Source organism: Hypomesus transpacificus, chromosome 9 (genome assembly GCF_021917145.1).
Source record: "Hypomesus transpacificus isolate Combined female chromosome 9, fHypTra1, whole genome shotgun sequence".
NCBI lineage: Eukaryota > Metazoa > Chordata > Actinopteri > Osmeriformes > Osmeridae > Hypomesus > Hypomesus transpacificus.
This window is the reverse complement of record NC_061068.1, coordinates 1,584,669-1,611,928: the sequence shown is the minus strand read 5'-3', so window position 1 is coordinate 1,611,928 and position 27,260 is coordinate 1,584,669. Positions and strand designations below refer to the sequence as shown.

At 49.3% G+C, this 27,260-nt stretch overlaps 2 protein-coding genes across 3 annotated transcripts; one reads left to right on the top strand and one right to left on the bottom strand.

The window, feature by feature from the left end:
- Window positions 1-919: 919 nt before the first annotated feature.
- On the top strand, window positions 920-18,333 carry tasora (transcription activation suppressor a). 2 transcript variants are annotated; one of them, XM_047024850.1, is made up of 26 exons: window positions 920-1,324; window positions 2,186-2,331; window positions 2,516-2,608; window positions 3,261-3,333; window positions 3,746-3,837; window positions 4,069-4,203; window positions 4,345-4,475; window positions 4,827-4,858; window positions 5,525-5,630; window positions 6,271-6,374; window positions 6,915-7,018; window positions 7,564-7,636; window positions 7,730-7,804; window positions 7,903-8,093; window positions 8,312-8,596; window positions 9,148-9,325; window positions 9,701-9,978; window positions 10,238-10,394; window positions 10,529-10,732; window positions 10,824-12,211; window positions 12,656-12,778; window positions 15,532-15,691; window positions 15,858-15,966; window positions 16,165-16,343; window positions 16,527-16,676; window positions 16,834-18,333. In XM_047024850.1, the coding sequence occupies exons 1-26, from the start codon at window positions 1,087-1,089 to the stop codon at window positions 17,970-17,972; spliced, it is 5,943 nt and encodes a 1,980-aa protein (XP_046880806.1). In that variant the 5' UTR covers window positions 920-1,086; the 3' UTR covers window positions 17,973-18,333. The 2 variants fall into 2 exon arrangements, with proteins under 2 accessions (XP_046880806.1, XP_046880805.1); XM_047024849.1 differs by having other exon boundaries at window positions 6,903-7,018.
- A 133-nt stretch (window positions 18,334-18,466) lies between these two features.
- ccdc66 (coiled-coil domain containing 66) lies at window positions 18,467-27,010 on the bottom strand. The gene is made up of 19 exons (XM_047024851.1): window positions 26,849-27,010; window positions 26,513-26,571; window positions 26,383-26,402; window positions 25,840-26,260; window positions 25,279-25,408; window positions 25,074-25,168; window positions 24,757-24,800; window positions 24,448-24,558; window positions 23,862-23,993; window positions 23,433-23,668; window positions 23,216-23,300; window positions 22,396-22,557; window positions 21,281-21,446; window positions 21,085-21,192; window positions 20,470-20,993; window positions 20,226-20,278; window positions 19,919-20,133; window positions 19,705-19,826; window positions 18,467-19,254 (listed from the first exon to the last, which is right to left on the bottom strand). The coding sequence occupies exons 1-19, from the start codon at window positions 26,857-26,859 to the stop codon at window positions 19,156-19,158; spliced, it is 2,793 nt and encodes a 930-aa protein (XP_046880807.1). The 5' UTR covers window positions 26,860-27,010; the 3' UTR covers window positions 18,467-19,155.
- Between the last annotated feature and the right edge of the window lie 250 nt (window positions 27,011-27,260).

Here is a 27,260-nt window from a genome sequence, read left to right as displayed (position 1 = left end):
CACAGGTCTGGTGTTGTTCAGGGAGGGGGGTGGACAAGACCCACAGGTCTGATGCAATCCAAGGGGGGGGGGGGTTTGAGTTCTCCAGAGTTGAGAGCAGGTCATCTCGAGGTCCTGATGATATACGGGGTGGGGTCTTCAAGGGGAAGGGGAGAGGGTAAGACCACTCCTAGGTCAGATGATGTAAAGGGGCAGATGGGCTCCAAGGAGAAGGGGAGCATCCAGTGAGAAGGGGGGGGGGGGCAGGGTCTCCAGGGGAAGGGGGCATATTATCCATAGTAAGAACTGTCCGGTCTGACTCGTCCTGAAGCAGAGAAGAGTTATGTTCCCAGCATCACCTTATCTCCCAAGTTGACACTTTTACTCCCATGAGCTGACTAGCTCATTGTGCTCACACCAGTCCCTGAGCGTCACGAACTCGCCTCCCAAGTCAGTTTGCCTGACATCTGCATTCTTGTCCACACACCAAAGTTACATTTCAATGTTTCTTATCTGTTACTTTATTAAATCAATTGATCACATTCAATATTTGTATCTTAGTTATTAGCATTACAAAACATGTGTGTTTACATATTCATATTAGATATTGATTGGTATAGCAGCATTGATCAGCAGTATAATGCTATCATTCCCTCACAGTAGATAATATGTTGATAGTGTATGGCTTTAACATTGGCCAAACAACCAAAACTGATCTATGGAAAAATCAAATGGAAGAGGTAGAAACTAAACAGTGTACATTATTAATATTAACCAAATATGTAAGTCTATAACTGAAGAGACTTGCTATCGTCTGACTCACATATCGGAAGCTAGATGGTGCTGTAACTGCGGCAATAAACAATTAATTTCCCATGTGAAAGACTACCTTAAACCACAGCCCCCTTGCAACGCCGTTCTCTCCAGTAGTGTAGCTAGCTAGTAGTATAGCTGGTAGAGAGCAGCATGGTGGGTAATGTGCAGGAGTGTCTGTGCTCCATTGCATATCCCGAGTGAAACAACTGGTTTGCGGCCTGCAGAATTACCAAACAGGAACCATATGTGTTGGTTTAGCTCGTTGTTCGAAAGGTGCAACTTGAAATCGCGATGGACAGCCGCTGCGGCGATGAAATTCCTGCAGCAAAAAGCAAAACAATGAGGCATGCACTGCTTGAGTTCCCATCTAGCAGTAAAGATGGCGAGCAATCGGGAATTATGGAAAGACTAGCAGCGTCTGAGAAAACTGCTTCAGAAAAGCCGAGTGGAATAATGTCTTTCAGGAGGCAGTCAAATCCTGACCAATTTCCACGGTTCCATATTCCAAGGAAAAGCAAAGAACAAAAAGGTACTTGCATGTTTTCTGTCTACCAAATAGCAATGTGTTATTTAGCTGGCTAGCTAACGTTAGCCAGCTAGCGGTCCTACATAATATTTTGCAATATGGATGATTTTTCTACCAAATTATACAGCTAGCCTAGGCGGGACTAAATTATTTGTTCATTATCTAGTTCATATTGATAATTGCTGTAGTTGACAATGTTGTGTGTAGTTTGCCATCTTGTATCTACACCACTGGCATTGCAGAGTCAAATTGTCTAGCTAGCTAGTAAATACATAGTAATTAGAGTAGTTTAATTAGTTATTGAACTAAAGATACATGTAAATTAGACTAAATGACAATGTCTTTATCACAGGTAAAAGCCTATTTCAGTGTTGGCCAGTCCTACCAGAGCGAAAATGGGTTTCCCGCCAGGGAAAATGGCTATACCTCTACAGAGACCACTAGGCAAACAATGAAGCATGAAAATGAACAGTCTTATTTGTAGTCATGACTAGCAGTGTTTATTCTAAATGAATAAATGTATTCGGGTTTAGAGCAGATATGCTGAATGCTCTAAGCTGTGAGGCGCATTGTAGTGGGGGTTGATAGAGAAATGAAACTAAGGTGGCATGGTTGACTTCCTGTTCACTAAATCTGTGTTATTACCTCACCAGATTGCACCTCAGCCTGAATGTCTGTGACCACAGTGTATCTTTCCATTAGTCAGCATAATTGTCGTTGTGACACACCAGTTTCAAAAATAAGAAAATGTAGAAAAACACTCGAAACACCCTCAAATCTAACAATGTAAAAAACCAAAACTAACACTCTTCAACAATATTCAGGAATTTATCAAATATTCTCCACTTTTTTTCTTCTTCTCAGCGTTGTTCCAGTGTGTGTCGTCAGAGTCCAGGGAATTCGAGGACATTATGAATATCCTCTCCTCCAACTATCTGGAGACTGCATCCAAGGGGATGTTTATATACACTAAGCCAAGGCTGGTCCACAGCGAGCAGCTGGAAAAAGATGTATGTGTTGACCTTAATTACACCTTAATAGGTCTGCTTTGAACACAGATCACAACCGAATCTTTGTACTGAGGAAGATTTCCCTTGTTTCGCTTTTTTGTGCGGTCTGTGTTAGGATTATGTAGGTTTTTTCAAAGTTCCTTGTGATTGAGTGTGATTCACATGTTATACTTTGGGTTGTCAGTTTGTAGATAGAAGGAAAGAGCTTAAACTGGAGGGGAGGACGGAGAAGGAGCTTGAGGAGACATATTGCTTTATGTTGTGTGACGCTGGGAAGGTGAGTGTGTGATATGTTAGTAGGCTACCTTAAAACCCTTGTGTTATCTTAGGGTCACTGTGACCCTTCAGTCATTGTGACCCCCCCACGTGTTGCGACAACTTTACTTCATACAGAAATAAAGTGAAGCATTTTCTTTTAACCGTCGGGCTGTCTCACACCCCCCACAGCACGAAGGTTAAAAGCGTTTGTTTTTGTATTGGATAAAGTTGTCGCAGCACAACGATGGGTCGGGTCATTGTGACCCGAAGGCAGCACAAAAGTTAAGAAAATCAGTCAGTTCTGCACAATGTTGTATTTACTATAGTATATCTGTGGCTCTAAATGAAACAGTTATGATGTGTTACTCTTAAGATACTCTTGGCAAACACATTTCCAGTCTAGCCTGTGTCAAAATTCCATGTTCTTTTGTGTTGTTTGAAAGAGTATTTAAACAACATGGCTACACTGCTTTAGCTACGGGTCAAAGCTGTGTGCTGGATGTTTGTTTATCGAGATAGTTAGGGTTGATGCGGTGGTTTGAATTTCCTGTTTTAAGATGTTCTCTCTCAACACAACACAGCACATATTTCTGTTATTAAGTGTTCCACCCTCACATCCTGTGTGATGTGTAGGTGACAGGTGGTGACTGTGTTGTGTCCCTTGTGTTCAGCTCTCCTGGATCTGTGAGAAGGGCCTGTTTGTGGGACAAAGCTGGATCACAGCTCTGGGAAACCCTAGCAAAGGTCAGTGTGACAAGGATGGCTCAAGACCAGGCTCTCATTGTAAATAACTAAGGGAGTCAGATGGCTGAGTGGTGAGGGAGTCGGGCTAGTAATCAGAAGGTTGCCAGATTGATTTCCCGCCATGCCACATGATGTTGTGTCCTTGGGCAAGGCACTTCACCCTACTTGCTTCGGGGGAATGTCCCTGTACTTACTGTAAGTCGCTCTGGATAAGAGCGTCTGCTAAATGACTACATGTAAATGTAACTAAGCCAGACATCTTTAGAAGGATGCTACCTCCTTCAGCCACTACTGCTTTATATGGGACACTGGGTTTACATTCTACACTAGTCTGTAACTAAGTTGTACACTGCAAAATTGTCTTGAACTTAAGATATGTAATAATGTTTGGAACAACATGTTTCCCCCCCAGGTGTTTATCTGTCTAAATACTCAGATCTTTTACAAATTAACACTTTCAATCCTGGAGTGACTGGGGAGGTCGTCATATTCAAGGTCATGAAGGTAAAGACTGCTTGCCCATCATTTCAACCATTCAGCTCTTTTATAGATAGATAGGTACTTTATTCATTGCCTTGGGGCATTAACACAATCATTTCATCAAGGATCATGTGAAGGCCAAACGCCTCTTCAGCAATACTGTTGCTTGCTGTTTACCCGTTTTATTTTGACTGTGTTCAATGTCATTCAGTTTTATTTTGTCTGTCTTGAATGTTATTTTGTTTTCTCTCCCAGGGTAAGGTAAAAAGCATCTATGAAAACATGGCTAAAAACCTTCTTGACCCTACACCCAAGTTCGACAGCCATTTTTCCAAGAACTCCAGCAAAGTAACATCTCTGACGTCGTACAGAGCCTATGAGCTCACCCAGGTAAATAACTCTTCTTCTTTAGGGGGCGTCGACAGATCCAAGGAGATCAGCCATTTGATACATCTACAGATGTTAATTGTGAGCACAATATGACATCATTGTCGCTTGTCTTACGAAGATCCATTGTGTTTTCTCCCATAGCAATTCTTCTACGAGTATGACTTTGATGAGCTGAAGGACAGACCCAGACAGGTGTGTCCCTTTGCGGTGGTCTCCTTCCAGTTCAAAGCCAAAGACACTCCTCTTCAGACCAAGCCTATGACCACTTTAAGGTAAGGTACAAAGTTTACATTTACATTTATTCATTTAGCAGACGCTTTCATCCATAGCAACTTCCAAGAGAGAGCTTTACAAAAGTGCATAAGTCACTAATCATAACAACAACCAAAAGTGCAAGTTGAGATCTCTGGATAGGAGAGGTGTAGAGGGCAGGGTATCTCTATCCAGCTTTGACAGATCTCTGGATAGGAGAGGTGTAGAGGGCAGGGTATCTCTATCCAGCTTTGACAGATCTACTTAAAGGCAAACGGTTGCATTGAAATGGTGCACATCTTTTTCAAAACTTGTGTCTTAATTCTGTTTCACTCAACCCTTAAAATGTCTTCTGTCTAAATGTTTTCCAGGTCTAACAGCCAATCGTCGGAAGGGACTAAAGGTAGGTTCCGGTTCTTATTAACCTATGTCCTTTTACTTGCCAGGCCCTGCTGTCTCTTTTGTCAAAAGCTATTGGAACATTTAGACACACAGTTTTTGTCATCTCCAAAAACACACTTTGTCTTGAAAAAATTAAGGAAAAGAAACTGCCGTGTTTTACTGATGGAGTAAACTACCGTTCAAAAGTTTGGAGTCACTTAGAAATGTCCTTATTTTTCAAAGAAAAACACAGTTTATTTCAATGAAGATAACATTAAATTAATCAGAAATACACTATACATTGTTAATGTGGTAAATGACTATTCTAGGTGGAAACATCTGTTTTTTAATGAAATATCTACATACTGTAGGTGTATAGAGGCCCATTTCCAGCAACTATTTACTCCAGTGTTCGAATGGTACATTGGGTTTTCTAATTGCCTTTTAGAAGACTAATGGATGATTAGAAGGATTAAAATTAGAATGCCAAAGGTCTGCAATGTTGTAATTGCTGCAAATGCAGCATTATTTGACGAAAGCAAAGTTTGAAGAACAAAATGTATATTTCAAAAAATAAATTATTGTATATTTTATATTTGCCTAGAAAAAAAAGTATATTTGCCTGTCGCTGTTGGTTACTGTCGCTGTTGGTTACTTAACGTGGTTGTCTCGTGTATGTGTTCCATAGAGAGGAGTAGCTACGTGGTGTGGAGTGGAGAGCTCGTGAACGGAGACACCACCCTCTACCAAGTGTGCCTACGCTCCTTCTCCCCCCCCTTCCTCCCCTTCAAACTGTGAGTCGCTCTCTTCAGAATCAGAATTGTTGTTTATTCGCCATGAAAGTTTGCACAGACAAGGAATTTACTTTGGCAGGAGAGCCTACCTAGGCAGCCATTTTCGGCGCCAACAACTTCATAGACAAATTAATTATCATTGATCTCACAGTGCTCTGATCATAGACTTGACATTCCTAGTATGAGGCCTGCTTACGAGTATTGTCATGGTTCAGTAATGATCGAAAAGACTTGCAGTACTGTGATCGTTGGAAGTTTATTAATTCTTGGAGGCTCAACAAACGTGTGATGTTGCTTGTCTGCCAAGTGTCAGCCTTACATAAACTTGTACCAGGGACAGACGAAGATTGATCAGATGGATTCTCAAGGAATTGGAGTTAAATTACAAAGACATTGATTAACAACCAACCTACCAACTGGTTCTATTTAGTTATGAAGACAGAGGTGAACCTCCTCTTAAGGTCTGTACTTAACCTCCACGCTACCTAGAGAGAGTGACTTCAGAGAAGGATTCAGCATTCTCCCCCAGGAACCCCATGATCTGTTCAACAATCCTTGATAAACCTTTCATTTTAGGCAATTTGTTGGATTTGGTTTACGAGAATAATAATAATAATGGTGACTTGGTGTGTCTTGTCAGGCCAGAGAGGCTGCAGGTGGGGAAGGCCATGAGTCTGGAGCGTGTGAGTCGGCTAATCCCCTCGGCGCTCTTCTCCAGGAACCTCTACGCAGGCAGCCACGAAGGTGAGGCCATTCCTACCACCTCTTTGTTATCACTATCAGGTGTGTTATTTACTTAAATCTGACGGACTGACCTTATCTCTCTTTACCTTTGGCAGTAAAGGAGTTAGGGGGGGGGGGAGGATTTAGGTGAATGTTTGTTTGACCTGAGGGGTTAGGAAGGGAAATACAGAGACATGAAGTCTGGGTTACTTAAGAGTTTTTGGGAATGTGTTAAAGACCAGATGCTAGATAACTTTTTTTTTTTCTGTTAAGACATCCATTGTGTTCAATGTTTATATTAATTGATTGTTGTTTAAAATGACCAAATGCTCTGAGTCTTTATAAGATATGTTGTGAGATTGTGATCACTCAGCTGAACAACGTTTGTGTTACGTGTCCTCTAGTAGATTGGTCACAGAGTGCTCTGTCAAGCACCTTCTTATATGGAATTAATAATTTGTATTAATCCGGCATTCTGACTATTCGAGTATACAGTGTCTTCAGAATTCTGCCAGAACAAGCTCATTTTGTGGTATCAATGTACCTCAGTTTGTGTTACAGTGTTGAAGAACAACACATACGGCAGTCTGTTGGAGGTGGTGGAGAAGAACAAGTCGAGAGGAAGCTTGGCCAAATTGTTGCACAGCCTGGAAACCAAGAAAGTGGTAAGATAAAATAAGTTAATCCTTTTAACCAAATTTGCAGGATTACAGCAGCATAGAGATAGTGCAAACTTTACAAACAAGAGTAAAACAAAGTACAAAAACAACAATGTAGCAACAATGTAAGTTAATAATACAGTAGTAAATGAGTAGGTAAGTACAGTGCAGATCCACAGTAACTAAATATAACATATATCCGACAAATCTGGTATATACAGACATATACAGGTAGAGTAGTTGAAATACAGGTAGTGTATAGTGTTTAGCTAGTGGCATAAAAACGTAATGGAATAATTGACTTAAATGAATATTTACAAGCTAGGCTAAGCCTGTCCTGTAGCTATACTTATGTAGTCTGCAAATGATATAGCCATAGTCCACAAACTATCCTAGCCGTGCTATACTATCGTAGTCCCGGGCTTGCTAACTTTGCCCAATAGCTATACTAACCTAGCTACGCTAACCTAACAATGCTAACCAGGCACACAAGCTAGGCCAGCTTCTTCCATATGACAAGCTATGCTAACAGTGTCCTCTTTACTGCACAGGTTCTGGTCAACACTTTGCCTGATCGAGGATTGCTCTTCCTGGTCTCCTCAGTGCAAATGGCCAAGCCTTCAGGTAGGTGGAAATTTAAGAGTAATCACCCCAAAATCAAACATTGTATGATGTCTTTTGTCTTCAAACACATGAACGTGGTTGGTTTTGTTCCAGAAAGAGGAGAAGGGTGGAATAGATGCCTCCATGCTCTGTTCATCTACCGGGACTGCAGGGATGTCTCTAAATATTGTAAGCACACCAACTGCCACAACAACCAATCACTTCAGTCTTTTTTGAGGGAGGGAAAGTGATAAAAATATTTTTATACTTCAACTCCTTTCCTCCAGCATCAAAATGCCCGGCTTCCCAGAAACCTTTGCCCTCGGCATCAAGGCCAGTTTTGATGCCCCATCTGAACACCTTCATCCCAGCGCTGCATCACTCGCTGGCCAAAGTGCGATGCAACCCCCCATCTGACCTCTCTGCAGGGGTGGAGCTTCAGGCTCGAGAGTACCTCAGTGGCTGCAAGGAGGGCAAGGTCAGTTGGAACGTTCTAGAAGGAAACATCGAATACCGTTGGTCTTCTCCAGTCAATTTCATGAACCTCAAAATCAAACCCCCAAATGCAATGTCAACAACACACAGTGGCACGAATATGGAAGGAACCATATCGCAGTGTCAAATTGTCCTTCCATTTTCTACGATAGAGCCGACAAAAAAGAAGAAATCGCTAACTGTCAGACCTCTCCTTCCTAGGTGCGCCAGTACCCGGTAACAGAGTACGACTCCAAACTGGACGAGCGAGGGAAGCTGTTCCCTGCTCCCAAACACCACAGGCTGAACATGGAGGGCTACCTGCGATCCTATGTGTACAGCCCAGCCATGTACCTGCTCGCAGTGGCCAAAGCCCAAGACATGGTGGAGGCCTTCGGTTGTCTGCCCGACGACAGCCCCAACTCTGACGGGGACGATTCTGATAGGCTCGTCGCCGAACTGACGGCCAGTGGAGTGCAGGACATGGCGCACAACAATCCTCAAAAGGTAGGAGACACACCTGACCACAGGACGGTGGTCAACAGGTTATGACGAGAGGGATCATTTTTAAAGATGCCAATGGATTGTCGTCGTATGAGGGTTGTTAAAAAAATTGTGTTGGTAGAATGAGCCGGGTGGTGTGATGTCCGAACCCACCATTCGCCATGTTTATTTGCCTTAAGATTCAATAACCTCTTGAGGAGAGAGAGTTAGAGGTGTGGCCTTCATTGTCGTCTTGACTTGCACTTTCAGAGCAGCACAGCTCTTATGGTTTTGTGAATTGAACTGGCTGACAAGGCCTGTGGGGTGTCCCTTACTGCTGCAGTCTGCACTCTGCGCAGCTACAGAGTCGTCAAGAGCAGGGGTGTGGCTTTGTTTTCAAATGTGGGCGGGGCATCTTTTTAATACGAAGAAACTATAGAATGAATCAGCACAGCATTGGGGGGGGGGGGGGGGGGGGGGGGGGGGGGGGGGGGGGGTGGCGGATGGGCAGTGAGTGGGGCTCTGCTCCACTCTTAGCACCTCAGGTCCAGTTCCCATGAGCTGTGTTCTCCCAGGTCCAGGAGCTGATCAACCTGGTGCTGAGGTGCAAGCGGAGCACGGAGGAGGAGAGTTGGGGGAGCAGGGAGGCCGACCGGACGGGGAGGAGGAGCTCTGAGGAGCGGGACACGAGCGAGAGGACACTCAAACACCTGAGGAGGGCTTCCCTGGAGAGAGAAGGAGCTCACAGAGCAGGTAGATGTGCGCACACACGCGTTTAGTTGACCTATCCACGAGGGATTCATGTCCCATTAAATATCAAGTTAACCTTAAAATTAGCATCTAACCTTAAAACTATTTCTAACTCCTAACCCTGACGGTTATGTAATTCTAACACCAAGGCTAAATCTAAACTCCCATAGAAACAACTACTAACTTTGAACACGGAATAATTCTTATACAGGATAAATGTGTTACATCTTCAATTTTTCCAACACAAAGGTAGTAAACAAGGCCAGAAACACACACACACACACCCACACACACACACACACACACACACAAGCAGCCTGAGGGAAATGTGACTTGGTGAAAGTGTACATCCATTGACGTTTCCCCGCCCCCCTGCAGCGGAGGGATGTCAGAGCCCCGCCCCGCTGGCTGGCGGCGTGGGTCAGAAGGATGTGGACCTGAGGAGAGACGGCTCTGCCGGGGCCGTCAAGCTCCTCGCCATGCTCGCCGACCTCAAGAACGCTGCCATGGGAACCAGCACCAGCGGGGCCGCGGAAGGGGCGGAGCCTACGGAAGCGTTGCTGTTTGACAGCATAGCCAGGCTGGGCCTGCCCACCAACTGTGACATCGACCTGCGCAAGCGGACACCAGCGGAGGAGAAGAAGGACTACCTGGAGGTAGTCTGGCCCCCAGTTGCACCTGAGTTACACCCTGCCTCTGCCTCTGAGATTAATCTAATGGTTTCATATATATATTTTTTTTTTTAATTATAAAAAAAAAATATAGAAATTCAAACTGTTTACATTGTTGAAAAGCACTTAAAGTGCCCCCAGAGTGAAGTTCCTTCCCCTCCAGCCCCTGATGTGCGGCGAGGCGGGGGGCGACCAGGCTAGATGGTGGAGCGCCGTGTCACTGAGGTGTGCTGTGTGTTTGCAGGAGCAGGCTGCAGGCAGCATGAGCAGCCTGGAGGGCTTCAGCCCCAGCTCTCACAGCGAGCTGTCCAGGAGGCCCAGCGGCCTGGGGGGAGACGAGGGCCGCCTGGGGGGAGACGAGGGCGGCCTGGAGATCCCCTGGGTCCTCATCCCCATCACAGGTTCTGTTCCTCTCCCTGTCTCTCTCACACAGGCACAACAGCTGAAAACATACACACATCTGTATAAACACACATCTACACGCACACATACTGAGTTCTAATTCCCCCTCTTCAACCCCTCCTTTTTTTCCCAGGTCTGACGAGTGAGAAATACTGCCAGAGGGAGAAGGACAACCCTCAGGACCCTCGCTTCTTCCAGGTTCCTATAGCAACTGCCGCCCTCCAGACCAGCTCCCCGCCTCCCCCCAGGCCAGCCCCGAGCAGCCCAGAGCCTGAGGACCAATTAAACGAGCCCGCGGGGGAATCCTATTTCACAAGCGCACAGAGCACACACTCAGGTGATTAGCCAGGTCTAGTCTGGTCCAAAAGAGCCTCAGTAAACTGAACGAATTTCAGAAAAATGATTGGATATTTTGTTCCCGTCACTAGGTCACAGAGTAGAGACAGACTTCCAGGAACTGGAGGAAAGACTGGAGGAGAGACTGGAGGAGAGACTGGAGGAAAGGCTGGAGGACAGACTGGAGGAGAGGCTGGAGGATAGATGGGTGGAGAAACAGATGGAGAAAAAGGAGGACAGAAGGGAGGAGGCCCCGGAGGAGAGACTGAATACCCTGGAGGTGGAGAATCAGGAGCCTCGCCCTGCCCCTCACACCCCCCTGGCCTCTGACAGCCCCTCACAGTCTCAGAGGAACAGGAAGAGGAGCGGGGATGGGACGGATGGGAGGACCAGGAAGCGGCAGAGACAATCTGGCCTTGTGCAGGCCCAGCCTGGGGAAGAGAAGGAGGAGGGGGAGATTTGGATAGAGGAGGAGGAGGAGATAAAGACGATAGACGAGAGGCCTCCTGCCCCCTCTTCCTCCAGCCCTTCTCAGCTTCCTCTTCCTGCTGTTCCCCAAGGCGGCGTGGACATCCTCTTAGAGGATCAGTGTGACTGTTTCTCCTCTGAGCTACAGCACCTCCTGCAGGCCGAGAACATACACTACAGCCCCTCTCACTCCCCGCCCGGCCCGCAGCACCCGCCAGGCCTGCTCCCGCTCAGACCCCTCTCAGAGTACATCTCCTTCTACAACGACCCGCTGCCCCTGCACAACTACATCAGCTCCCTGAAGGAGGGCCTGGGCCTCATCCTGGACGCTCACAAGGTTCTAGAGTCCCACAGGGCTCTCGTCCTCGGCCCGCGGCAGCAGACTTGGCCCTGCGCTGACAAGCTTAACGCCAACACTCACACTACCATGCACTGTTCTAGCACTGCCCTCAACAGCGAATCTGTCCCTGGCCCCTCCCAGGTGTGTCTGTCTGGCCCTGGCCCCTCCCCTGCCCTGACCCCTGACCCCTGCCCAGGCCCCTTTCCACTCACCCCTGTCCCTGACCCATCATGGCCTCTTCCACCTCAGTTCAGCCCCAGTCTGGCTCACCCTCCCCAGGCACCTCGTGGCCCCTCACCTTCCCAGGACAGCAACTCTCCTGGGGACCCCGGAGGGCCAGAGTCTGCCCCCCAGACAGACTCTAAGGAGAACCTGGATGGGGTACCAATGTGCTACAGTCCGGGCTCTGTGGGGTCTGGAGAGAACAGCCCTGCTATCCCAGGGCTGGGGAGCCCTCATCCGGGCACGGGGACCTTCCCGGTGTTGGACTCTGACCCAGCCCCTGGGGCTGAACCCGGTCCTGGGCTGGCCTCCATCAGTACCCTAATCAGCCAGCTGAAGCCAGAGGTGTTCAGTAACCTGGTGGAGATCATCAAGGACGTGCAGAAGAACTCAGTCCAGTTTTACATCCACACTGTGGAGGAGGAGAACCAGGTCTACGACGACATCAAGGTATCCAGGCACGACTATGGACTCCTTCAGTCCTTACACACTCTTATCGAAAAACAAGTTTTATTTTTTGGACGGAGCCTAAGCACAGCAGCCCTTTGCACGCCTGCCGCCTTAACTATGTTGTAAAGAAAAACAAAAAAATCGCGGATATCGCTATTTTCGACAGCGATCTCTGCCGTGTTACTCTGTCCGTCCTTACTCTGTCGTCGTCCCCCCCCCCCGGTCTGACGGCGGGAATCCTACTTCTTGGGATTTTCCCGAGATTTAAAAAAAATTATTTATAAACCAAAAGAACATCCTAAAAAAAATTTGATTCACATAAATGTGTGAATCGATTTGAATCGCTAGCAGACTGAATCGCGATTCAAATGTGAATATATTTTTCCCCCCTCCACCCCTAATGTCCTCGCTGTACGCTCCGTGTGTGTTGTGTCCCCTCTCCAGGAGTACCTGCAGAGGCTGGGGAACCTGGAGCTGAGCCCTGTCAGCTTCCTGGGCAGAGAGAGCAGCATGGACAAGCTGCTGGTCATCATCCAGAACAAAGACATCGCTGCTCACATCCACAAGGTGCACATGCACACATCATCACACACACACACATCATCACAGGACACACGGGTCAAACTCAAGGCCCGTGGGTCGAATCATTTTATATGGGAACTTATGTTTTGTATGGGAATTATGTTTTGAAATAAGTCTACACTGCTTTACAGCGTGCGTTGACCATAAACTACATCTCTCTCAATGCATTTCAATTATGTTACGGCAAAATGACGACATCCTGCCTCTAGAAAGCAGTGTACATATCAGTGTTTAACGCGAAGTTCGAAGTTTACCTGTGGGTGAAGGAGAGCATGGTTTGAATGACAGCACTTCCATGCAGCCGATTCTGCAAACGTACCCCATGCGCATTTTCATCCAAAGTCCTCGGGCATTCAACCCAAGTTGGTATCGCTCTCGAACTTGGTTAGAGTAGCCTACTCAGCCAAGCTAGCATGTTTCTGTTTCCCCTTACGACAATTTGGAGCCAGAAATGATGAAGACATCACCTTCACCAGACAACTTTTACCAATTGGAAAACGGCAATGTTTGTTATAAAGCTCAAAAAGTTTTTTCGCGCTGAAATGAAGGCCAAAAAAATTCACTTGCGCGTAGTGCGCGCTCGCATTAACTGTGGAAGTCCGTATCTAGCATCACATCGAACCCAGAATACGTCCTAGGTTTGGGCTAATCCCCTAATGTTTACAATGTCTGACTCCGCGCCTGATTAACACTCGGATCGATAAGCAGTCTCAAAATTTGGATCAGTGTAAAAAATATTCGTGATACTGTTAAGGAATGTGTAACTGGGTAGTGGAGAAAAATTCAAAGTTAAAGATCGGACCAGTTTACTTGTAGTTTAATGTAAATAATGATGCAATCACAAGATACACAATGAAAACAACACAACAGGATGTTCGTAGTCTAATACAATGAATCAGATGATGCAACAGCAGTCTCACAGAACCAGAGTCTCAGAATAGAACAAACGAAGGCCCTTGGTTGAGAAAGTGGTCGTGACAGAGATCAGAGAGAGTTCTGCCCACACCTAGTTCTGTCTCCTTGTCCTCGGGACCCCCAGAGAGGGAGTGCCTTTGATGGGTGATTGGTCAGAAGACCATAGGGCGGATATGTAATAGTCCAATTAAATGTCCAGGGTGTTGGGGTGGCACAAGGTGGGCAGTCCAAGGATCTGGTGATGTTCGGAGAGGGGGGGGGGGTCGTGTCTCCAGGAGAAGGGGTGAGGCAGACCAGGCCAGGGTCGATGATGTATGGGGGAAGGTGGGGCAGGGTCGATGATGTATGGGGGAAGGTGGGGCAGGGTCGATGATGTATGGGGGAAGGTGGGGCAGGGTCGATGATGTATGGGGGAAGGTGGGGCAGGGTCGATGATGTATGGGGGAAGGTGGGGCAGGGTCGATGATGTATGGGGGAAGGTGGGGCAGGGTCGATGATGTATGGGGGAAGGTGGGGCAGGGTCGATGATGTATGGGGGAAGGTGGGGCAGGGTCGATGATGTATGGGGGAAGGTGGGGCAGGGTCGATGATGTATGGGGGAAGGTGGGGCAGGGTCGATGATGTATGGGGGAAGGTGGGGCAGGGTCGATGATGTATGGGGGAAGGTGGGGCAGGGTCGATGATGTATGGGGGAAGGTGGGGCAGGGTCGATGATGCATGGGGGAAGGTGGGGCAGGGTCGATGATGTATGGGGAAAGGTGGGGCAGGGTCGATGATGCATGGGGGAAGGTGGGGCAGGGTCGATGATGCATGGGGGAAGGTGGGGTAGGGTCTCCAAGGGGAAGATGGGGTAGGGTCTCCAAGGGGAAGGTGGGGTAGGGTCTCCAAGGGGAAGGGGGCCTCAGAACAGAATATATCCAAAGGTGGTCAGACCAGCTGGTCTAAGCCGTCCTTAAACAGAGAAGAGTTACAGTCCCAGCATCACCTTATCTCCCAAGTTGACACTTTTACTCCCATGAGCTGAGAGGCCCTATTGTGCTCGCACCAGTCTCTGAGCGTCTCAAGCTTTCCTCCTGTCTGACCCTGGAATGTCTGCACACACCAGAGTTACATTGACACACAGATTCGTCTCAGCCCGGCCTCACTTCCACAGAAGGCATCCTGTTGCATGATCTCATTATTTCTTTATTAATTCAATTGATTATAATTGGATACATGTTTTAGTATTAAGTATTACGTGACATATGGGTATACATACATATACGAGGTAGTGATTGGTATAACAGCATTGATGAGCAGTGTGTTATCATTTCTTCACACAAGCTAGATGTATGTTTCTGTTTCCCCTTACGACAATTTGGAGCCAGAAATGATAAAGACATCACCTTCACCAGACAAGGTTTTACCAATTGGAAAACGGCAATGTTTATTAAAAAGCTCAAAAAGTAATTTTGCGCTGAAATGAAGGCCAAAAAAATTCACACGCACGTAGTGCGCGCTCGCATTAACGCATGCTTGTACGCAGCAACATTTTGGTTGGCCCCAGCAAATCTCACTCCAAGCCCTGTGATGTGGCCCTCGGTGAAAATGAGTTTGACACCTCTGGTCTAGGACATCACTATGTTACTGGTTTCAATGTGCAAATGGACGGCAGTCATGGTAGACTGGCTACATTGTGAATAATTAGCTGTTTATAAAAGTGTTTGCCCAGTTTTATATTGTTTTGTTGGTCTTAACTGGACTTGGAACTCCAGTGTTGTTGGAAGTGTGTTTTGAATAGTTGCCTCCTGTGTGTGTGTGTGTGTGTGTGTGTGTGGGGTCAGATCCCAGCCCTGGTGTCTCTGAAGCGTCTCTCCTCTGTGGTGTTCTCCGGGGTGGACAGTCTGGATGACATCAGGAACCACACCTCCAACGAGCTGTTTGTCTCCGGAGGGTTCATCGTCTCTGACGAGTTCGTCCTCAACCCAGACTTTATCACACATGGTGGGTCACACACCCACACACACACACATTAGTGGACGTAGAATGTCTACTATGACAAAAAAAATTACGTTGATGACAATGATGTTTATGCTGTTTGCCGTTTTTAAAGTTGTTCTTGTTGACGACGATGGTGTTGTTGTTGATGTTGTTGTTGTTGTTTGTGCAGAGCGTTTGCGCGCCCTGCTGATGTTCCTGGAGCAGCAGAGCTGTGCAGAGAGCATGTGGAGGTGGAAGGTCCACTGCAAGACCCAGAAGAAGCTGAAGGAGCAGGCCAGGTCAGAGCTGGCTGCCCCACACACACACACACACTCACAGTACACACTAAACACACACATTCCATACTACACACACACACACACACACAATACATGCTTCACACTCCAGCCCCACTAACTTAGTGTTGACATTTACAACATTAAAGACATTCATGTCTTTAAGGACTCGCTGCCTGTCTCGTTGTGCGGTCCGTTCAGGTTTAAGAAGGACGCCAGGAACATCCTGAACATCCTAAACGCCTACCAGCAGAAGCAGGTGGTGGAGTTCCTACCGTACCACGAGTGTGACCTGTCCTCCCGCCAGACCCCAGACCTGGCCTGTCTCATCAGGCTGCAGGCCCAGCACGTCCAGCACCGCCACCTCATCTTCCTCACTGGTACACACACACGCACATGCATTACACACACATCTCACACACACACACACACACATCTCACACACACACGCATGCATTATACACACTTACACCAACAGACACACACATCTCACACACTCACTTGCATTATACACACATTGTATTTCCAGCTTTAAACTATGCTCCTACCCTCTCGTCTCCCAGAGCGACGGTTTGAGATGTTCCCCAATTACTCTAGCAGCGGCATCGTCATCGCAAACATCGACGACATCATGCACAACTTTTACGATCTAGTCGGCTTCCATGACGTTGGAAACAAGCAGCCTATCGCAGACATCAATGTATCGGTCCAAGGTCAGTCCTGATTGGTTGCAGACATTGCCTTTGAGGCCAACTGATATCTCCATGCAGGCCGTAAATCTTTCACGTAGATTCAAATCCAGTATTCCTCATTCCTCCCTCCCTCTTTCCCCTCCCTCTCTCCCCTTCCTGTCTTTCCTGTCTCTCCCAGACCCAGAGATAAAGTGTCCATCTGTGTGTCAGGACATGGCCCCCCTGCGCTCAGTGGAACACTCCCCCGTGACAGAACTGACATTACCCTACCCAGATCACCACCTCCCCCTGGCCCCCCAGGCCCCAGACTACCACCGGGCCCTGAGAGACCAGCTGGTCCCAGACACAGAGACCCCGGCCTCCTCCTCCCTGCCCTCCACCTCCTCGGACGGGGCCCCCACGGAGCCGGACTTCGAGGCCCTGCGGCAGGCCATCTCCCAGTTCAAGGCGGAGAGGATGGCCCGAGCCCTGGCCGGCCAGGGTGCCCAGCCAGCGGAGGATGAGTCCTCAGGGAGCTTCCACATCAACCCCCACCAGAGCTTTCTGTCAGGGGAGGAACCTGGCTCCTTGGACAAGCTGGACCCGGCCCACCAGGCTGTGTCCTCCACCCTGGCCTCCGTCCACGGCAGGCTGCGAGGGCGAGCGGGGGCCGAGACGATCAGCGACAGCGACATGTCCCTGTGCGGCTCCCAGGACAGCTCGGTCTTCCTCGGCCTGCACACCCCCAGGGCCTTCGGGGCCTCCCCGGCTGCCCTCGGGGCCTCCCCCGCCATCGACGTCCCGAAGGGTCTCTGTGAGGAGGACGCGCCTAGCAACAAAGACATGGACATGCCAGACACGCCTCAAAGCCCCGAGCAGAGCATCAGCACTGGTAACCCCGCCCCTGCAGCGCCCGGCGCTGGGCTCCAGGTGGGGACCAGGCCAGGGGAGAAAGGGAAGGACCCCCCCAGGCCGAGGTTCCACAGCCTGGGCGGCATACTGCCCTCTCCCACCCCCAGAGCTCTGTACCCTGGTATGGAGGGGCCGTCACTAGCCCTGAGCAGACTGACCATGCAGCAGAGTGGCCTGTTGACCCCTCGACTGGTCAACAACATCTTCAGCAGCCAGCCTCACCCGTTCCCAGGCCCTTGCCCCATGATCAGGGGTCTACTGCCCACCAGTCTGCCCCTCGGCTGGCCTGGGCTGGGGCAGGCTGGGTCTGTCTGGAGCTTCCAGCCAAGGGGACTCAGTCAGCCGTACTCCCAGGGCCTCATGAGGAACTTCAATGCCCAACCCAACCAATTTCGGCCTCACAGAGGGGGCTTCAACGGCCTGTGAGGATGCTGGAGGAACACTGTCCGTCCTCAGTTCCTCCACAGCCCTCCGAAGGGCTGTTACCTGGATCCTAGCTGACAAAGGGCATTTCTAGGGGATGAAGGGAAGCGATTGCCTGTCATTGGAGCAACACACTTGACACTTGTTATTTCAGATGTTGGATCTTGTGTTTCTTACCTCAAAGTTGCTTTTGTTTGTACATCTGGTTCCTTGTTTTTGTAAAACTACAGCCACGTGGTGTTGTAAACCGCTGGTTCTAAATTATTTAATTTTTATATACTTGATTTTTTCATTGTTGAAATTAAAACTTGCGTGAAAGTCTTCAGCTGTGGTTTCCAGGACCTGACACATAGCTCCACACAGGAGAACAACAGGGAGGCTTTTACACATCATCAATGCATCATAATATCATGTTCACTGACTGATTTACTCAGTCAAATTTACTCTGGTTCCTTCTTTAGTACCTTAAACATCCGTAAAATGAGAACATGTATATAGAAAACTACTTTTATTTAAATTCAGACACCACAATACAATGAAATGAATTTAGCTCAATATTAAGAGTTGATACTTCATGGTCTAGTGGACATGAGGCATATTAGAATCATTTGAAAACACACATTCAACGGAAACCAAAAGGAACCCGCTATAGACTTCACATGATCACATTCAATAATAATGAGGTTATCACAGCACTACATTCAGACACTCCCAATACAGCACGTTACACTCCACAGCGTCTACTCACTACAGGAGGGAGAAGGGGAAGTGCCTTCGAGGGGGCTGCCGACCCTTGCGTCTCGGAGGGCTTCCACAGCCCAGCTTTGGGCCAAACCACGCTATCGGGTCACATTCGTCACCAAGTAAAGTGCTGTTTGTTCCAGGTATGTGCCTCTGAGGATAGCTAGTCACGCTGTTAACTTGGGAACAGGAGATGGAGGAGGTGGGTTCTAGCAGTGGTGTCCGGCCCTGCTCCTGGAGACAAATATTCCTTCCAACACAAGTCCATCACACTTGATTCTGATAAGCTGGCTGACGTGTTGAGTTGGGTTCCTGGAACATCTGGAGTTGAGGTGAAAACCCACAGTAGAGTATGTGTCCAGGAGCAGGTTTGGAGACGGCTGGGTTCCCGAGTTAACACTGTCTTAGGGGACTGGCGGGAAAGGGGGGTGGGCGGAGGAAGGGGTCACATGTGTTCAAGGGGAGGCGGCTGTTTACGATGCTCGTTGACCCTGAACAGAGGGTTGAGTCCGGTCTCCAGCGCCCTCTGCTTCTGCAGCAAGCCCTGGGAACACACACAGCAGTCCTCAGATCTCTCAAACGCTGCCCCTCATAGACTTCAGAGCAGAGGTGGTCTTGTCTATCGGCTTTCAGTCTCCTCCCTTCCAGCTAAGCCCTAACCCTCCCCTTTTTTCTAAATCAACCCCTCATTGGTCCAAACCTAGTGGTATCTGGGCGTGGGAAATATCATTCTGACATCAGTGACCTTGGAATAACTGCTAACTTGTGGAGGGCTCCGGCCTTGAACACCGTTTTTCCGGGGCTTCCCGGTTTGTGTGGGTGTTTATGACATGCTCAGCCTGTTTACCTTTCTACCATCCCAAAGACACGTCTCCCTACACACCGGAAGCAATTATATATAACTGGTCACAGAGCAGTGTTACAAATAATCGTGCCGAATCCTGATTGGCTGCCGGTGTGCTTGAAAGGAAGGTGATTGGATGGCAGCCCCTACCTGGCGCAGCTCTGAGAGGCCCCTCAGGATGGCCTGCTGCCTCTCTCGGTTCTTCAGCAGCTCAGGGTTCAGAAGGGGGTCCCTAGGCACCCCGGGGGGCCCTGCTGTCCTCCGAGGACCATCTGACACACACACACACTTTATCAGGCTCTGAAGACCAGCGAGGCAGAATAAGTGGTGAGTTTCCAGGTTTCAGGATCCTGTGGGCTCTGACCTGGGTGAGCCTTCGCCTGGGGGAGACGGACTGTGGGGGGTCTGGAGAGGGGGGCCAGGGGGTCCAGGTGGTAGACCTCATCTGTCCTCACGTAGGGGACGAACTCTGATGGAGGCGGGGGGCTGTTGGTCTCCAAGGGGGGGCTGTGAGTCTCCAGGGGGGGGCTGTGGGTCTGGAGACGGTGCTTCATGGCTGGGACTGGAGGAGAGCGCCCCCTGGAGACACAAGTTGGCACTTTTTGCTGGGTCTCAAGCTTCTGACAACTTTATGACATTGGTTTTTGTTGTTGAGTCTCGTTTGGGCTTACCTCTCATTGTGGTTGGCTGGGAGGTTGGACATGCTTCTGACAGATCCTTCCACCTTGACAACACAAACCAGACAAACTATCAGATCGAATCAACCAACACAATCATCAAACAAAACTAAATATGAGAAAAACATCTTGAACATAAATCATCTCCAAAATAATCGGTCAAAAGGTCACGAGAAAGTGAATCAGTCTGTGGATTCGTCGATATTTCCCCTCCAACAGCGACATGGTCTCCACCTACCTTCCTGGGTGAGCCTGCTCTGGTTTTGCCCTGGGTGGGGCTGGCCTGTCTGGGCACGGGAGGGTGCAGGAGGGGGGCCTGCTGGTTCTGGTCTGGCTGGGGGGTTCTGGAGGCTGTGTTCCTCTCCACCAGGGTCATGAGCTCCATCTGCCTGCGGAGCCTCTTCTCCTGCCTGCTCTGCTGCAGGCCTGCTGGGTAGCGCTCCGACGCAGGGACGAAGCGCCGCACGGGCCGCTGGCTGTTCCACTCCGGCCTCCGCCCGCCCCCCGGGGCACCCTGCGCCCCCACGTCTGCCCGGGCGAAGGCCTCGTAGGGGTCCTCCCCTCCTTCCCCTCCGCCTCCTCTGTGGACGTTCTCCTTACCGGGCCCCTGGCGCGGCTGAACCTGTCTGGGGTCTCGTCTGGATCTTTTGGCGTTGGGAGGGGGAGGGGCCGAGGGAGGGGGGCGGTACTCCACGGGGATGTCGGGGGTGTAGACGCCGTGTTCCTGCTGTGGTGGCGCCGGGGCGGGCCAGACGGAGGCCACTGTTGGAAGCACACGCATTCATGTCAACACACACAGGAAGGGATGTTTTCGTGAAAGTGTTTTTCAGAAACGTGCTGGACTTCCTCTTACCGGTCTGCACGGCCGCGTCCCTCCTGGGAGAAGCCGTGCTGACGGCCTCCTCTCTCCGGCCGGACGGCTCCTGCTGCCTGGGGCTGGGGGACTCCCTCGTGGGCAGGGCTGGGAGCACAAATGAAGCAAACCCATCAAAGTCTGTTTTGGTGTGTACTGCTGCGAGGAACCTGGGTGGGGTGCATTTGTTTCGTACTCTGTGAGGCGGTGGGGGGCCCCTCCAGCGAGCGGAGCAGGTTGGACACGTCGTGGCCTTTGCGGGCCAGCTCTTTGATCCTGTGCCGGTGCTTGTCCTTGGCTGCCTCCTCCTGTGCTCTCTGCACGCTCTGGTGCAGCTGCTCCGTCTGACGCTCCAGCAACTCCTGGTGGGGGGGGGGGGGGGAGAGGGGGAGAGGGGGGAGGGAGAGCGAGAGGGGGGAGGGAGAGCGAGAGCGGGGAGGGAGAAGAAAGGGGTGGGGGGAGGGGGGGACAGAGGGAGAGGGAGGGGAAAGGGGGATAGACAAACCATCACTTCATTTTCATAACTAAAGCATGAATGTTTCAGCTCATCATCTACATTGTAATAGAAAATGACTATTCTTTAAGATGTCTATAATATTCTTTGGCCTAAAACTATTATTGCTGAGGTTTTAACTTCTGTAAAGCTAGCATAACTTTTTGGCCTAAGACGGTATTGCTTAAGTTTCTGTTTGCTGACAAACGTCTAGCAAATTTGACTGTTCAACCCTGATTGTTTTATTCCAAGGATTTTTTGCTGACAAGTTCTTCTTTTTTGTCTCAAGTTATGTTTTTTATATTGATCATCTGTATTAAGTTGTGCAATCCACTTCCTTTTTTACTTTCTTGGTTATTGTAGAGTTCCTCTTTTGATAGACATGAACTATTGAACTCATGATGTAACTGTCTGGAAGAAGTGGTTAAAACAGTGCTCAGATCATGACACCTATAGAGAGCCTTTCTACTCCAAACATTATTTATGATCCTGTTTTAGAACTGCCCCCTCCTTGATTTCAAGAATAAATAGATAAAGACAAATTCTTCTGACCTCAGACATTTAATCATAGAAATTCCACCACAACGTACCCCAAGGTTTTATTTCAGACATGGAGGAAATTCGTTTCTGACGTCTGGTGGTCAATCTGAGGTCAATGAGAGGTCATTGACCTCAGCTTTGCATTTATTTCAGTTTCAGCCTCATCACTCTGCAGTATATTCACGGATATATTTGCCAAAATATGTGTGTGTGTGTGCCTGTGTGTGTGCCTGTGCGTGTTTGTGTGTGCCTGTGTGTGTGTGTGCGGAGCCTCTCACCTCCTTCTGCTGGTGTCTCCTGGTGTCCTGCAGGTACTGCTGCTGCAGCTGCTGTCTCTCCAGCTCCACCCTCCTCTCCTCCTCCTGCTCCAGCTCCACCCTGGCCGCCTCCTCCTGCTCCCGCTGGCGCCGCCGCTCCTCCACCTGCGCCTCGATGGCACGCTGACACACACACACACACAACACACGCACACACACACACACAACACACGCACACACGCACACACAGAGAGAGAGAGGGAAAAACAAGGACAATAGTCACTAAGTTAGCTTTTTACAGAATCCCTAAATCCTGTGATTTGAGCGATTTCGTTGTTTCCAGAGCTATACAATGAGTCTTTCAATAAAATGTTTCAATAACAACAGACAGTAACTGAAGGGAGAACAGGGTTCCAGGGGTGTGGGTGAAGGGTGGAAGAGTAGGAGGGTGGAGGGTGTGGGTGGAGGGTGTGGGTGGAGGGTGTGGGAGGTGAAGGGTTGGAGGGTGGGAGAGGTGAAGGGTTGGAGGGTGAGAGAGGTGAAGGGTTGGAGGGTGGAGAGTTGAAGGGTGGAGGGTGGGAGAGGTGAAGGGTTGAAGGGTGAAGGGTGGGAGAGGTGAAGGGTTGGAGGGTGGAGGGTTGAAGGGTGGAGGGTGGGAGAGGTGAAGGGTTGGAGGGTGGAGGGTTGAAGGGTGGAGGGTGGGAGAGGTGAAGGGTTGAAGGGTGAAGGGTGGGAGAGGTGAAGGGTTGGAGGGTGGAGGGTGGGAGAGGTGAAGGGTTGGAGGGTGGAGGCGGCGTGTCCCTCTGTGTGGGAGGCTCAGGCCCAGGTGGTGTCAGCCTACCTGGTGCTCCTGCTGCTTGATCCTGTTCCTCTCCCTCTCCTCGATCTGCGCCGGGTCGAGCAGGGCCGTCATGGTGCGCAGGTGGCTGCACAACAACACAACATGAGCTGCCTCTTATCCCTTTACCCCCCGAAACATGACACAGCCTGCCACATACACACTACCAAGACGCCTCCTTGGGGGGTGATGCTGAGTGGCTGCTCGTGTCAGGTCTCACCTGGCCCTCGGTGTGACTCCGGCGGCGTCCACGCTGGCTCGGCCCGTGCTGGAGGCTCCACAGGTGCTGGAGGCCTCCCAGGCCAGAGACAGGGCCCCCGACAGCGTCCTGGGCTGGCTGAGGGGACTCAGCGCCTCCCACTCCCCCCTCTCTGCTGCCGGGGGAGGACGAGGCTGGGGCGGAGGCTTCATCTGGAGGGAGTCAAAGTGACTGGCCCAGTGTTCGTTATTCTCCCTCTGGAGGGAGGGAGGGAGACAGCGTGAGCAGTGGCCAATCCAAGAGCTCCGCCAATGAATTCAGTCAGCGTGGACCTGCTCTGGCGCTCAGACACACAGGGTGGCATCTTTAAAAGACAGTTTCCTGATGGCTTGATCAAGTCACGCTGAAGGGGTATTCCTTCGGTCAGGGCTCTGGTCTGGTCTGGGTTACCTGGTTGAGCAGCTGTTTCTCCTGCTTGTGTCGCAGCTTGTCGTCCTGTCTCTGCTGGTCCAGGTCCTGCAGCCAGGCGCGCTGCAGCGCCCTCTTCTGGACGATGAAGGCATGGTCCGTCGGCGTGGCCTCCTGCCCAGCACACACGCACGCCAATCAAAACATGACCTTGGGAATGGAAGCTCTCCTCTCTGTCCTCTAGACACTACTGCATTCCCTCTAGTTGGGAAGCTACGTGTCAACTGAAGACACACAGTAGCTCTGATGTTTTCACTGGAACTTCTTAATACATTAAACAGTCTTCCTCATGTCTATTTATTGGATATTGCGTCCAAGACGCTCTTATCCAGAGCGTCTTACAGGAAGTACAAGGACATTCCCCCCGAGGCAAGTAGGGTGAAGTGCCTTGCCTAAGGACACAACGTCATTTTGCACAGCGGAGAATCGAACCGCCAACCTTCCATTAATAGCCCGATTCTCTAACCGCTCAGCCATCTGACAGTGACAGTGGAGAACTTCCCCCAATTTCTGTGTATCATTTATTTAAGATCTAATGTTTGTGTATCTCGTTCCAGCAGTTTCTTACCCCCAGTACAAAGGCAGATCGGATGGCAGCAGGCAGGTCTTTCTGTGCTGGCCACAGCACGTCCACGTCCACGTCACCTGTCCCTGTCCTTCGCACACCCTCATCTACTACCTGTCCACAGAGCGACAGCAGTCTCTGAGCACACAGTGGGGATGAACCGGGGTCTAAATCAAGGAAACCACAATCTGCTAGGAATAGGATTGTTTTGAGCGCCGTGTTTCAGATAGATGCAATTGTTCATCGAGCGCCATTAAATAGGCCTTATGTGAAACACCTGTGAGACTGACCCCATCTCGGAGTCGTCCTTACCTCTGGTGTCTTCCTCTGCTGCACCTTCATGGTCATCTGTTCATCTGATGGACAAATAAACAGGACAGGGTTGATTCTCATCACCTGAGAGACAAGTTGCATGGCCTAGCCTAGCCTAGCGTGTCATAGCATAGCATCCATCTACCTCTACCAAGTCAACTGTCTCTTATACTCTCAGCCCACTCCTTGGTTAAAGGTCTGTAGGCTTACGGAGTGAATCTGTTCCCTTCTCATCCATAATGCACCTAATGACTGTGCGACCATAAGAGGTTCCAGTGAGAGAGTGAAACCAGACCCTTCCTGTGGTGCTCCTGTACCTAGCTCTCTCCTCCACTGGGCCTTCCGGGTCTCCAAGGCCTCCTTGTCCTTCTCTGTTTCTCCCAGGGACGTGAAGAAGCCGCTCGTCACCTTCCTACCCACAAGACACGGACACAACGCGCAACCACATGACATTACAGGTGCTGCGTATCATCTATTGTTTTGAGGGATGAACGGTGCATTGTCCCCTCATCTGAATCGTACTTGTCCTCCTGTGTCTTTTGTGCGATTCCATTCTGAGCACCGGCGTTACTTTTCACATTAAGGGTCTCTCTGTGGTCCACCGTTTTTGTGCTGTCGTTCAGGGGGACCTCCTGTGAGGACTGGGCATACCCTGTGGGACATTCAGACAGAACCAGGTTAGAGGTATTACAGCCAACCACGGCCAGGAAAAGACCTGGAACTTCGAATCACAGAACTACGTTTCCTACTGCTGTCTCCCTTCAACAGCAGGTGGGCGGGAGGTTAAGCAAGCGTCAAAGAACACAACGGTTTCTATCGCCTGAGAGATTTACATTTACATTTAGTAAATGTAAAGCAAACGCTCTTATCCAGAGCGACTTACAGTAAAGTACAGAGATATTTCCCCTGAGGCAAGTAGGGTGAAGTGCCTTGCCCAAGGACACAACGTAATTTGTCACAGGCAGGAATCGCAACGGCAACCTTCTGATTACCAGCCCGATTCCCTAACCGCTCAGCCACCTGATTCCTGAGATCCTGCAAGCCGAGAGTCAGCTGCAGCGTTAGAGCAGCTGTTGGCCTCACCTGGTCTGGTCTGGCTCTGCGTGTTCCCCTGCTGCTGCGTGCTGCCAGGGGAAGCTTTGCTGATGGAGCTGAGGATGTGGTGGATCTGGTCGCTCGTCAGGCACACAGTGTCCTTCGCCAGGTCCTTTTCTGCATCTGGTGACCCGTCTCTGATGCTTGGTCCGCGTCGATCTGATGGCTGTACTCTGGACACTCCTTTGGTGTGGTTTTCTGCGGCATCTCTGCCCCTTTGTTTGGAGGGGTTGGGTGCAGCTAGTGAGACGTCGCTCTTGGTGACCTCCGTTTTGGGGGCGGTGGCCTTAATCCTGGTCTCTCTGTCTCTTCGCTTCCCTTGCACTTTCGATAGGTCTTCTGACCCTGGCTCTTTTGAAACTTGATGCTTTGAGTTGAGAACATTCTGAGGTCTGTGCTTGGATAGTATCTTGTATGGGCAAGAAAAAAGGAATCAAATAAAATAAAAAATCTTCCCTTCAGCAATGTATGGAATCAGTGTGCCACCTTGTGAAAAGTGCGACAACTAACGTATTGCCAGGACATACTTACCGTATTTGGATTCTTGGAACCTGCAATGACATGATTTTTTTTTTTTATGCACATTCAAACCAACAAAGTGTCACATTTTTTATTATGATCAGCGCAGGGTCCAAATTCTGAAGCTAATATGTGAGTTTACCGTTATTTATTAATTTCAGCCGGGGTTTTCCATTTTCCAGTTCGAACATCAGGCCATCTCTGTTCACCACAGACATAAACATGAAATTACTGTAGCTAGCAACCTCAGTTTGGGTGACAACAAGTGTCAGAAAACGGGACAATATGTGGGCCTCATTTGGCTGTAACTGGGGTTTTAATTTTGGTTGGTATAGTATACGAGTAGTTTAATAACTACGTTAACATTTACAAGATTCCTCAAGCATGGATAACCTTAACGTTAATGCTAACCAAGCTAGGTCTAGCTATTTTAGCCATAATAACCTCGCTTGTACAAGAATATGTCAAATAGACTCACCCAAGATTCATTTTAGCTGACAGCGTTCATTGAGCTGAGCTGTAAGTCGTCGGAACTCTTGTTTGCTATTTAATGAGAAACATATTTAGATAATTGGCTCTATTTAAGCCACAAACCGCTAAGTATAACATTGCTGTGACAGCACTTCCTGGTATGTTTATTGTGTACGTTGGTTGCTGACAACGACCAATAAGAGCTTCCGTGATTGGCTACATGGTTATCTGTGTGCATTAACCAGCGAATCACAATCCATTTTCAAAGTAGGTTTGCAACAGAGGATGTAGAACATAGATATATTTATATATATCCATGATGTAGAAGGATGGAAATACGGGGATTAAAATCATCCACATTCCACGCAAAATATGCAGGTCCAGGAAAGCGTTTTTTAAATTGGAGGATGGAATAAAAG

Excerpts from the sequence above, each read along its gene's own strand:
- tasora (XM_047024849.1), top strand. The coding sequence starts at position 1,087 with ATGGACAGCCGCTGCGGCGATGAAATTCCTGCAGCAAAAAGCAAAACA. Across the intron at positions 4,476-4,826 it reads AAGCCTATGACCACTTTAAG|GTCTAACAGCCAATCGTCGG; the intron begins GTAAGGTACAAA and ends AATGTTTTCCAG. Across the intron at positions 16,677-16,833 it reads CATCAATGTATCGGTCCAAG|ACCCAGAGATAAAGTGTCCA; the intron begins GTCAGTCCTGAT and ends TGTCTCTCCCAG.
- ccdc66 (XM_047024851.1), bottom strand. Across the intron at positions 24,801-25,073 it reads CCAGTGGAGGAGAGAGCTAG|ATGAACAGATGACCATGAAG; the intron begins GTACAGGAGCAC and ends TTTGTCCATCAG. Across the intron at positions 19,827-19,918 it reads CCAGGCGAAGGCTCACCCAG|ATGGTCCTCGGAGGACAGCA; the intron begins GTCAGAGCCCAC and ends TGTGTGTGTCAG.